The following is a 12,119-nucleotide window of genomic DNA, read 5'->3' on the forward strand; positions in this document are numbered from 1 at the left end:
TTAAAATGACCGAAATAAACACACGTAAGTCTGAAAAATAGCAAAATGCATATATTTTTTAATAAATGTAAACAGAAACTCAGAAAAATTTTCCCTCCAAATTTTTATTTTGTATTTACTAAAACGCCTGTTATATAATGTTAATACTGGGATAGCAAAAAATTGCGCTCAAAGGTCCCTCAAAATTACCAAAAATCACTGTACAGGTCTTTCAAAATGAGCAATCACGTTACTGAAAGGAGAAATTAAAATAGAAATTTTTACACAAAAATTATTCTTACAGTTATCGAATAATCCCACCCTTTTACCTTTTACCCTTTCTTAACTGCTTTCAAAAGCATAAAAATTACTTCAAGTGTAAAACTTATTAGCAGACTTCAAATGGGCGACATCAGTCTTAGGAAGTCTAGGTGTATAACCGTACAAACTACCTGTCTTGTGGGTTTAAATATGACATTCAAAACAATTTTGTAGAAGATTAAAAACTCTCTCTTAAACAATCTATTTTCCGATCGAACGTAGAATACCATAATGGTGCCTTGAGGAAACGGTGGCTTCTTTAATATTTTTTAAAGAAATTTAAAACCAACTTTCTTCGGGCATTACAAAAGAGAAATAGAAAAAGTAACGATTTTATGTCTGGTCAACAACAACATTAAAGTTTTTCGGATTGAGAATACGTATTAAAAATCTTACAACAACACAAAGCACGAAATGAAGTTACTTTGACATTTTACAGCATTCTCGATATTTGCTTAAAAAATAGAAAACAATGGAAAAGTACATCAAGTATGCAGTTGTATAGTTCAATGACCGCTATCAAATCTAAAAATAGTAGGTTGTATTTTAGCTCCAAACACAAATAGCCTAAATAAAAATTAAACAGGGAACATATGTAATATAATGCAATAGATAACATTTTCTTTTTTTCATTTTACTTAGGCCGACGTGAAGGCGCTTAAGAGCGTAGTGTACAACGGTTTTCAAACTTGGTCTCACTAAAATCTTCAGTAAACAGAATCAGAATCCAATGTTGATAAGAAATACTGTAGAAGGGACATTTCGTTTTTCTTCTTCTTCTAGAGGTAGTAAACAGAATCAGAATACAAGGTTGGTGAAAAATGTTACTGATGAGAATTCTGGAGCCAGTAAATAGAACTATAATTCAATGTTGATGAACAGCATCACTGATCACGATGGGGATCTTTTTCAGAAATGAGACCACAAAACCATTGTTTTTATAAGAAGTTTATTCGAACAAAATATGTTGCAAATACAGATGCATGCACATATATATTGGGTTCAAGTGTATAAGCAAGCAAATACAATTTGCAAATTCTTGATTTAACTGATATTTACATTAAATGTTAATTAAGTGAATTATCCAAATTAATGCAAAGGGATGGGACGCACTAGAAATTTTTTTTTTGTTTCTGCTTTCATATTCGACTAATAGTTGAAGAGATACTAAAACTTCTAGAAGTAATAATTTTAATGTGTTGGGTGTATTACACAAAAAAAAAATAAATAGAAATTCCAATTATCAAGTGACCATATTTATTTTTTTGCTGCTACCAATTTGTCGGTCTCATTGAAGTAATCAAGAGTTACCTTAACGATACCAACGCCGACAACAAGGCCTGCCATTGTGGCCAAACCATTGTCTTTAGGGATCAGAGATTTGAGTACGGCCCAGCCCAGCACGGAACCCATACCCCAAAGTCCGGCAGCCATAATTGCATACAAGCCGCGTTGGAAAGTAGGCACATGTCTTAAATGCGGGCGTCCGTACACGTAGAAGGCGCCACCTGCTACACTGCTCCATAATAATACATTAGTAGCGTCCTTTTTCCCGGGCAGCATCTTAGCGACTAGAGCCGGGTTCATGACATTAACACATAACGCTCCATAACTCAATAGACCATTTAGCGGAATGTAGTAATAAAAAATGTTCTCTTTGGTAAAGGGTCTTAAGCCAATTTTTTCACAAATCGTACAGTTGTCATCCTTGGTAGGAGTAGTCATGCTGTTGTTATATTGATTATTTGCAAAGCTAATCAATTACTGTAGTCTAAAAATTCTAAAAAAAATACTTTTATTTTTCCAAATATACGTAATCGGTGTACAAAAATCCAATTCAATGCGGCAAAAAGAAATTTCTATATGAGAAATATTGATTACATAAAAAACAAAATTGTTGTCAAAGTCGATTGACATTTTATAAACTAGGGATACCAACTTGGTGCATTTTAAGAATTCAGAATTTTAGCGATTTACGGTAAAACATCAAAATTAACTATCAAAATTTAACGTATGTAGATTTACTTTCCAAATTCTAAAATTCTGGCCGTATACTATTAACAATTTTTCGTAAGCAACTGAATGGCACAATAGCGCTACCAAGGTTGTAACCGGTTCCTATTTTTTGAAATGAAAATTCATTGGCAAACGGTCGACGATAATTACGCTAGCACTTGTTTCGATGTAATGACGTGTTTCACCTATAATTACTAAGTACGAGATTCAATACTGTCGTTTCGAGCTTAAACTAAGATGTTATTCCTTTTAAAGCGTGATATAAACATTAACCTGTTTACTTTAAATTTTTGTAAAGAAGTGGTTTTGAAGGTGGCAAGGGTTTTCGAAACCTTCTGACTCTTGATATAGGTGATATAGGTGTTAATAAGGTGCTGTGCCGAAAATTATTAGCAAAAAGCAGTCTTAGGTTAGCAACTATTTTCGAATAGAACGGCTTGTAAAAATATGAAGTTACGGTTTTTTTTTTCCCACAAACAGTGAATGATAACCGATATTGGAAAGTTTTATCGTATTTAGATCTTACCAAGTTATGTTTATATATAACGTAATAAATATTAGATAAGGGAACAGTTTCTCAATTTCCTTATACTCTACACTATAATCACTTTCACGACCAATCACGATGTATGCTAATCTCTCTCAGTCTTGTCTTCTTGTATTCAGCATAAAGGCTGTAATTTTTGAGATATGGTAATGAAGTTTAATGTACTGACGGCTGGTGGCCCAAGCACCTTTGTTTGAATATTGTTCGTAAAACTTCCCAATCGATGTAACTCAATTTTTGTCGATTTATTGAAAATACTCGTTGTCTGGAATTGACGTGAAGAAGTACTTGATCTTATTCTTATTTCTCGTTTTACCCAGCTCAGCTTTGTTGAATTTCATTGAGCGAACCGTATCTTTAATGTTAAATTCCCAAACTAATAAGGAGTAAATTATTGGCGATCATACGTCTGATTTTGATAAAGGATTTTCTGTGAAGCTTTAATGTCTTTGTCAAGTTAGAAATTTAAAAAATTGGGAATTTTTTCCCTCATTTTCAAAACAACAAAGAGCTGGCAAAAATTCGTACCTAGTGAGAGATGACGTTTTGCTTAAATCATTTATGACATTTCTCCTGAAATTCTCAACTTTTCCGTGATCAAGAAAGCATAGAAAATCAGTTAGGTACTTGCGATCATAATTGTTACGTTATATTTTTTATTGTCTTTTCACGGCTTGACATCTTATGTGATAAGTCATGAAGACATGCGTTAGGAAAAACGCAATGAATTTTTTTCTTTACTCAATATTTGTCAAAATTTTATATTGAAATCGAATCACACTTGAATAGTAACTCGCACACTCACACATACACGCACGGTGAAAATTTGGCAATGCCATTTACGAACTGTAAGTTGCAGTGTTTAGAGAAACATTCGTTAAGAGATAACAACAAAGAAGTATATTTTTTCGTTTAGCATTAAATTCCAACCAAGAGTTAAAAATATTTTTAATTTCTACTTGAATGTAAATCTTCTAAATCATGTTTGAAATATGAGTGAAACAAATCGAATAGTAATTGCCCCCAACATCTAATTGATCCTTATTAGAATAAAATAGACGTTACTGTTTACATTTCTTATATAACCGTCATCTAGCCGCCAAGGTTGGCTGATAGTTTTCGTTTCCTAAGCGGCCGTTGTGAATGAGATTAATGGCATGGATTCTTTAAATGATAATGTTTGCATCGCGATTTAACCTTTTTTTTATACCCATCACCGAAGTATGACGGGTATATTAACTTTGTGAAAGCCTTTGCAACATAAACACAAGGTATATATTTAAGCTTGCCTGTTTGATCCTTTGTGTAATGTTCATTGTAAACACCCTCCTGACCGAAAAAAACAAGCTGTCGACTTTAAATACGGAAAAAATATTGAAAATTCTTACATGCCAAATTGGTTGACGGATACGGCTACGGTGCCACGTTGATTATAAGCATCTCTGCTTTTCAAAAACTCGTTGCTCATAAACCACAACGGATAAATGTAAAAAAATTTGAGCGCATATTCTATCGGCGATGCTGTACAAAAGTAGTAAAACTTGACTAAGTCTATCCAATGTTCTAGTGTGTCAAAACTTAATTTTTTTTCAATATCTTTGTTACGTGCAGAATCAAGCCTCGGAAGCCCCACAAAGTATATGAATTCTCGGCCAGTTTGAAACTCGAAATGCATTTAACCATATCCTTCTGTTCGTCTATCCATCAATTCGTCTACTCAACTGTGTAATATCCGCAGTAAATACTCTTCCGTTCGCAAAGACGGATATATCGCATAAAAATTTCCAAAAGAAGAAATTTGCAGCAAGGGCTGAATAAGGCTTCGCTTTACGTGTCTTTTACTCGTTGCATACAACAGATACATGATAAAAACTTGTACAAAATTATTCTATAAAAATGGGAATATGCAGTGGGCGATATTACGGACTATGCAAATCTATATTTTTCCTTTTTTCAACCTTTTATAGGATAACGGCGATGGTTATAAAAGATTTGGTCGCAGCCGAATATAATTTTTTTTTTTTGCTTCTTTTTTTATTTGCTTGCTTTAGTCCTTCTTCCAATTCTTCTTCGTCTTCCTTCTTCTTATGTATGCAGTCATTTGGCCGATATCTTAGCCTAGGGATTCAATTGCTTACTCACTCGATAAAAAGGAACTCCATTCTTCTGAGATTGAAATTCTGTATGAAACTGGAAGACTTAATACCTAATGCGTTGCTTGCATTCTCTGCAGGGATCTAAATTAGGCAAATACGTTCTTCCATTCCATTTTGGATTTCATTTATTTTATTTGATAGTATGGTTTCGTTCTTCCAAAGATCAAGAATTTATAAACTTAGAGTGAATCTTCTTAATAACTCATCGCACCCGTGACTGCAAACGCGATGATGAAGATATTATACCTTATTCTTTGCATTGGTAGATTTAAAAAGAGGAAATTATGATAATTAACTTTGCACCCAAAATGCTAAATATGCACTATGTACTGTGTTTGTGCTCTTATCCAAAAAACAAAAGTCAACCAAACAAACGATAAAGAAAATAAGTAAGTACATTTAGCTGATGGCCTATTATTAAACACCGTACATAAATTCGGTTGATGCAATTATACGCAGGCGGCTTTTTCGGAGTAAGGCGTTACGAGATTAGAGGTCGAAAAAGTGGTTCTATCCAAGTCACTTTAAATACTGTTTGTCGTTGGGCCAAAACACATCGCTATACCAAATTTCATCAAGATATGTCAAACATTGCGCCACCTAGGTGTTGTATGCGTTCCCGCACACTTGATATACCCTGGAAACATAACTAGTGTATGGTATGAGAAGTAAATAAATAGTTTTGTAATATAGGCGAGAAATTGTTTAAATTTAATTTTTAATACAAATAAAAGCGCACGCGAAGACAACAAACAAACCTATGCTTGTTATACAAACACATCATATAAGCAAATATTCAAACTGAGAAACTGATTTAAAAAAATCAATGGCAAGAAAAAAGTTTTCAATCATTACTTATTGCTTATTATTTATTAAAAAACTTGTGACTAAAATGAACGAAGAACGAAAGTGAAAATGAACAAAAAAACAATATCTTTTAATAAAATAAATGCTTGCTATCAAAATCAAAAGATATATTTATTTTAGGCTCGTGGCCGTTTGCTATATACGTAGATAACATTTTTCGTTAGCCGTTCGCCGTTAGCAAAATGCAAACATAGTAATAGGTTTAGCTGTGTGGCTAATATATAGCTAATAAAACGTAACGTATCTAACTATATGCATATGTATGAATGTACATATATATATATACACTCCTGTAGTGGATCCGTGCAATAGAGTGTTGTTATTTTCAATTTCTATGCAATTTAAACAAATCAAGAACAAGTTTTATTTGGTTTAATGTCTGCGCTATTGATTTGGTCTTGTGTATGACTTTGTGTGTTTATGCTTGTGTTTGTGTTATTTGATCGCAAACGCCATGTTAAGCTCCTCATATTCGTGTACAGCAAATGTTTTGAGATCAGTCTTACCTCGGAGACGGTACGTTCAACACAGTTATTTATAATCAGTCTTAGAAAAGAAACAAAATCAAAGAAAAACAAAAAACAATTTATTGAAGCGTATGTTATATATACATATAATAAATGTATAACTATACAATATAGTAAATAGAAAATAATAATAAAACCGTGATTAGTTTTCTTACAATAAAACAAAAGTAATATAAAAGTTTTAAAGTAAATATTAATAATACTTTTGCACTGTTTTTTGTTTATTGGTGAAATAGAGAAAGGTAAAGGTAAAGTACATTGATTAAAACTATTATTTATATTCCTTTTTAATAAAAGTATTTATTTACTATCTAATAATCTTATGAAATTATTCTAGCCAGCCTTATCTTTTTACCTTAAAAAAAAAAAAACTATATTTTTTTTTATACCTTAGTAAGTTGTCTCCATCCTTGCTTGGATCTGATTCATGTGCCCTTCATTGCAAGTGTGAACTAAATTAATTAAACCGCTTCCAATATTCCAGAGAACTCGTCAAAAAATCTACAAACTATTAACGATCACCACAATCATGTGACTATCTGCTTGCCTTCTCTACTGATATTTCAGTTAATTATGGGCATGACAGGTGTTCGATTGGATCCATTTTTGCTTTAATTTAACATTAAATGGAATGTTGGTTGTAGAATTTCGCTCAATTTTTAAGCGTGAATACGCAGACAAATTTTGTTTCTTTTTTCGAATATTTGCAAGATCGTTCGTTCTAATCGCCCATGGGTTGACGAGCGTAGTTGAAGTTATTAGCAAATGGCTTATCTCGCTGTAAAATGTTACACTTATAGAGAGTGAGGGGATATTGTAATCTCCCTGACATAGAGATTTTCGGATGTTATAAATGGAAAGGTAAATTTAATGTACCCCGTTCTACACTGATATGCGTAGGAAGTAAAAGCATTGTAACATCATTAAATATCCTACATCTCACCGGTTTATGTAGTTATTGTATAGAATAGAAAAGTCGTCATGTGAGATCCGATTCATTTCCAATGGCGGTCATCCATGGGCCAAACAAGTCGATGTAATAAAAACCATCAAAAATTCTCAAAAATTGTGACCTTTAGGTTGAATACAAGAAATAAGACGTGTAGACGGACAAATGCACGGACGAGTCAAGATCGGTGTAGAAAGCTTGAAATTACTTTCTGAATCGAACGATATAATAAAAAATAGATCTATCTCAAGACCTTTTGAATGCAGCACACATTCGCATGAAATTGATATTCCCTCGTACCGTACACACAAGTGGTATAAGATATAACAATGTTCTTTGGTACACATAACGTAAAACTGATCGAAACGGAGTGTACCTGTACTGATTTGGCACACGCCCACTACGGCTACGGCCGCTTCCATATCTCTTACCCTTCTTTCACCTATATCCGTCCGTCAGCGCAAAAAAAGGAGCAAGTCACGACTTAGATGCTCGTCAGTAGTTCGAAAAAAGCTAAAAAAGTGAAAAAAGTTTCAAAATGTTTTCAACGCAAGGGTTTATCTTGAAATTATCGAAATTTTTCGTAAAAATATCAGTTATATTACTTACTTAATCGATATATACGAAATATTCCTGGATTTCGTTCAGCTAAATAGCATCTAGAACTCTACTCTTCTTACATCTATTGTCGAAAAAGATCACTTTTCACATTTCTTATTCGGTTGCGTGTCAGCAACGTTAAAGGCGCAAAAATTCGATCTTCAATTGGTATTGCAATTTGAAACTCGAACTTTGCGAAAGGCTGTCTTCTCCCCGGAGATGCGAACCGAAAAACATTATTGTATTACTTTTATTCATAAAATAATATTAACAGTAATATTTCGGACTTCATTTTACCCTTCGATTCGTCCACGTTTCAACTTAATTTTCTTATATTTTATATTCTACACCACATGCTCAGAGGGACTTGAGATAAATCCACCTTTATTAAGGTTGATTGCCCGTTTTCTTGTGTACATCCGACAGGTCGCAACTTTCGAGAAATTTTGATGAGATTTAGTGCATCGAACTGTTGCGGCCCAAGCTGTTGAATATTGTTGAACACGTTTCGGATCGGACGACTTTTTCGACAACTTCCTTCCTTCCTAAGGCCTTGTTTTGAAAGGTCTTTAAATAAATAAACGTGGGGTGGTGTAATGTACTTAATGGTGGTCCATATTCCATAAGCATTTTTACATGCATTGAATTAGTTTCTGTTCCCCTCGTATTCACTATCTAGATAGCGTTCATTGAATTCATTGCAAATATGCGTTCCTGGGTTTAAAGTTTGTAAACAAGTTATCAACTGAGAATTGACCTACTTTTCTAATAATATTAACCGGTAGAGCAACAACATATTATCGTTTGCGTATTAGTTGCTTCGTGCTTCCTACACAAGTTTCAGTTTCATAAGCATCTCTTATTGGCATTTATTCAATTGTAGTCAAGAGAAAGAAAAAAAAAAAACAAGAAAAAAAGACGTAACTGCATGAAAAAAATGTTGATGAAATTTTAAGAAAACTCAAATGATTTTATTTGCATTTTTAATGGAAATTTTCCGAAAAATATTATATAACTTTTTTCGATAATTCGATTTCGAAAATATTATATACAAATTTTTCGAGTGATTGTTTATTATTAATTATTGTTATACCCTACATTATCTGTGGTGTAAGCGTACATAAAATTAGGGAGGATACATTATATGTAACAGCCAGAATCAACCGATTTATAATTATCTTATGAATCTATTCGTCTGTCTACGTCCAAGGTCGAACGCGATTGAAAAAATCGGGTGCCCTTTTCGACCACTTCCAATATTACCATTTATTCTGAAATGTCGTTATATGAATGAACGTATTAAACGCAGTGGTATAGGGTGTAGGATGTAGCCTTTAACGATGGGCAGTGGATTTTACTTAGTATTAATCATTTAGACTAAACAAATAAATTCTAGGGCTAAAAGTATGATGAGCATTAGCAACTAAAGACAACTTATCGCCTTTTTTTTCTTAAAAATTAGCTACCATTAGCTTATTTCAATGCTCTATGGTATTCAAAATGTGGCTAATTTTAATCGTTTGCTTAATAAGAGTAAATAGGGTAAGATGATTTGCGGTCCTATGAAACTTTGCGAGCAATAAGTGCAATACAGTATGTGCTAGGAAATATTGCCCATAATACGGGCTTAAGTACGCGAAGGTTCTGAAAAATGTTTGATATAAGACAGAAAATAAGCATTTTTTTGTTATTTCGCACAATTCAAATTTATTCCTCATCATAGTCTCCTTTAAGAATAATACAATCAGTCTAAAGGTTCTCTAAGATTTTCATTTTATATCTTTTTTTTTCTAGTTAGTAGAACTTCAAAGCCTAAGAAATTTCATAAATTTTGTGTTTGTTTAACATTTAAGCAATTAGTGTTAACTGTGTTGTGTGTATAAAACTCAAAGACGAACACTAATCATTTTTGTAAGTACATGGGCAAAGATCTTATGTGCTTAGATATACTCTGATTATACTTTTAAGGACACATTCCACACACAAAAAGGTATGGATTTTGTTAAATTGTGGGCTAACCAAGCTGCTGACATTTAGAAAAACTAACGTGCGATGAGTTTTCTTCTTTCAACGTTCTTAGCTCTGTTCCTTATTGCGGAGTGTGCGAGTGCGCACGTTCTTCAAACAAGCCGCCTGCCCTTACAGCAGTTTAGTTGTACAGGTCTTACACGCCATGCCTAAGATTCTCACTTTTAAAGCGAACGTATTCAGACGATGCTGTTACTATTGTTGCAGCTCATTTAAATTCATATACAGCAGTGAATTTTAAAAAGTTCTTCAGATTTATTGGTAATATTCGATTTGTGGCGATATGTGCGACACTTAGAAGGGTACAAAAGGGCTTAAAAAGGATGGCGAATGATTTGAAATAGACGCGACTTTTATTATACCATCAGATGATTCTGAAATAATTCAGAATTAATTTCTAAATCGCTTTAAACATGTATGCCCGTTTATCGGCCTCCTTGCTTCTCCATGTCATTTTGTGTAAGGAATGCAAATTATGAAGATATTGTGGTGAAAAGCATACCACCTTTGGCATATTGTGGGCGAAGCATGTGGGACAAGCATGACTGAAAATAGATTACATTGGACCCATTTCTCTATTACTCTCCCTTTTCAAAAGATTGTTTTTACAACAACTTTCAATTTATAAATTTTTGGGTGAGAAATTTTTCTGCACTAAAGGAATTCGGCAAATCTGTATGTGATTGTGATGGATTGTATTTCGAACTCTCTCTTTCATATGGCACTAAAGTAAAATGCTCAGTATCTCGTGACGATATTTGGTTGATAGTAACTTACTGTTCTCAATATCGAACAAATAGATTTAATTCTCGAACGCCTGCGGGCGGAACTATTCTCTTCAGCGTTCGTACGTCTAAATGGTTTTATTTTTTATGACTAACACAGTAGGAAACACACACACACACAAAATTGCTCTATAAAAGGTGTGGGATGCGTGAGAGAATATTTTGCGCATTTCCCCTCAATGAAGAATCGACGGACATGTTGCGTTACGGTCACGTTATTATTGATTACCGTTTAGATTCATCTATTATTATTTAAAAATAATTACTTGTCGTTTAACCACTTTAGGTCGTCAGGGAGTAAGCATGAAAGAGAGGGGAAAATGTCTGTCTCATATGATTTATATGATGGCGTACCCTATACGCGCCGGTTTGAATCGATAGCAAAGCAAAGCATTGCCGTTTCATTGTTAACTTTTAGTTGTTGTTTATATTTTTTCTTTCAAATATTTACGAGATATCACCTGCGATCAGCTATGCGTCGGTACACGGACAAAGTTCTTGACATGACCATGACTTTTACGATAGCGAGCAAAATAAGCAAAATAATTACACCAAAAAAAATAAAAAAATCTAATAAATTAAGTTTCTATGCCAAAAGCTAATAAAAGCATATTATAATGATATACGTACTTATGATAAAATATTTTAATTACATCAACTAAGTGTTAGGTATGCAATTTAAAGCATATGTAAAACAAAAATATTAAACAATTTTAGATTGTTTTTATATCACATTTCATATATTATAGTCTTTAGGCCTTGACTTTTATAAAAACAAATTCGGATATCAAATGCAATTCATTAAAAGACGGTTTTTAAAAATCCAATCGAATAGAATGATTTCAGCATGAAGTTATTCATGCAATGCACGCATTTTGCCTCTCTGTGTGTGTACTACAAAAATTACAAAATAATGTTTATGTGCCATAAGTGAAGCACTATTCACGACTTTTATTTCTATAGTTTTTTTTTTTGTAGCATTGTTCTATGCCGTTCTTTTGCATGCTTCTAAAATATCAAAAGCGGAAAAAGGGTAACTGTAGCCATTTTGGGCCAAATACAGTACACCATCTTACCATCTTCAGCAAATCCAAAAATAGCAATATGTTTCTTTGGCAATTTTTGCCAATTGTGGATTTATCGGACCATATGAAGATGACCTTAACAAATACTTGCTTCCGATATTGATTTATTTTCTTTGGAAAAATAGAATGATATCATCGATCTTAATTATGATAGGAACATTTGTGAATAGATCGCAATTTATTTTGTTACTTACTTGGAAGAATGGAGTTTCGACTTTCCCAATGACCAATGAAGTCGTTAAGAAAAAAAAAATGTAGC

General features: G+C 33.1%; 2 protein-coding genes across 2 annotated transcripts in view; one reads left to right on the forward strand and one right to left on the reverse strand.

Annotated features, from left to right (window-relative positions):
- Window positions 1-1,232: 1,232 nt before the first annotated feature.
- On the reverse strand, window positions 1,233-2,200 carry LOC119641211. The gene has a single exon (XM_038039755.1). It carries the CDS (start codon window positions 2,023-2,025, stop codon window positions 1,558-1,560), a length of 468 nt encoding a protein of 155 aa, XP_037895683.1. The 5' UTR covers window positions 2,026-2,200; the 3' UTR covers window positions 1,233-1,557.
- A 4,388-nt stretch (window positions 2,201-6,588) lies between these two features.
- LOC119641164 (putative fatty acyl-CoA reductase CG5065) overlaps window positions 6,589-12,119 on the forward strand; it is a 39,069-nt gene continuing 33,538 nt past the window's right edge. The window contains exon 1 of the mRNA XM_038039678.1: window positions 6,589-6,661. The gene's annotated coding sequence lies outside the window, so the exon portion shown is untranslated. The remainder of the gene's footprint in view (window positions 6,662-12,119) is intronic.

This window comes from Glossina fuscipes, unplaced genomic scaffold, assembly GCF_014805625.2.
Source record: "Glossina fuscipes isolate IAEA_lab_2018 unplaced genomic scaffold, Yale_Gfus_2 147, whole genome shotgun sequence".
NCBI classification, from domain to species: domain Eukaryota; kingdom Metazoa; phylum Arthropoda; class Insecta; order Diptera; family Glossinidae; genus Glossina; species Glossina fuscipes.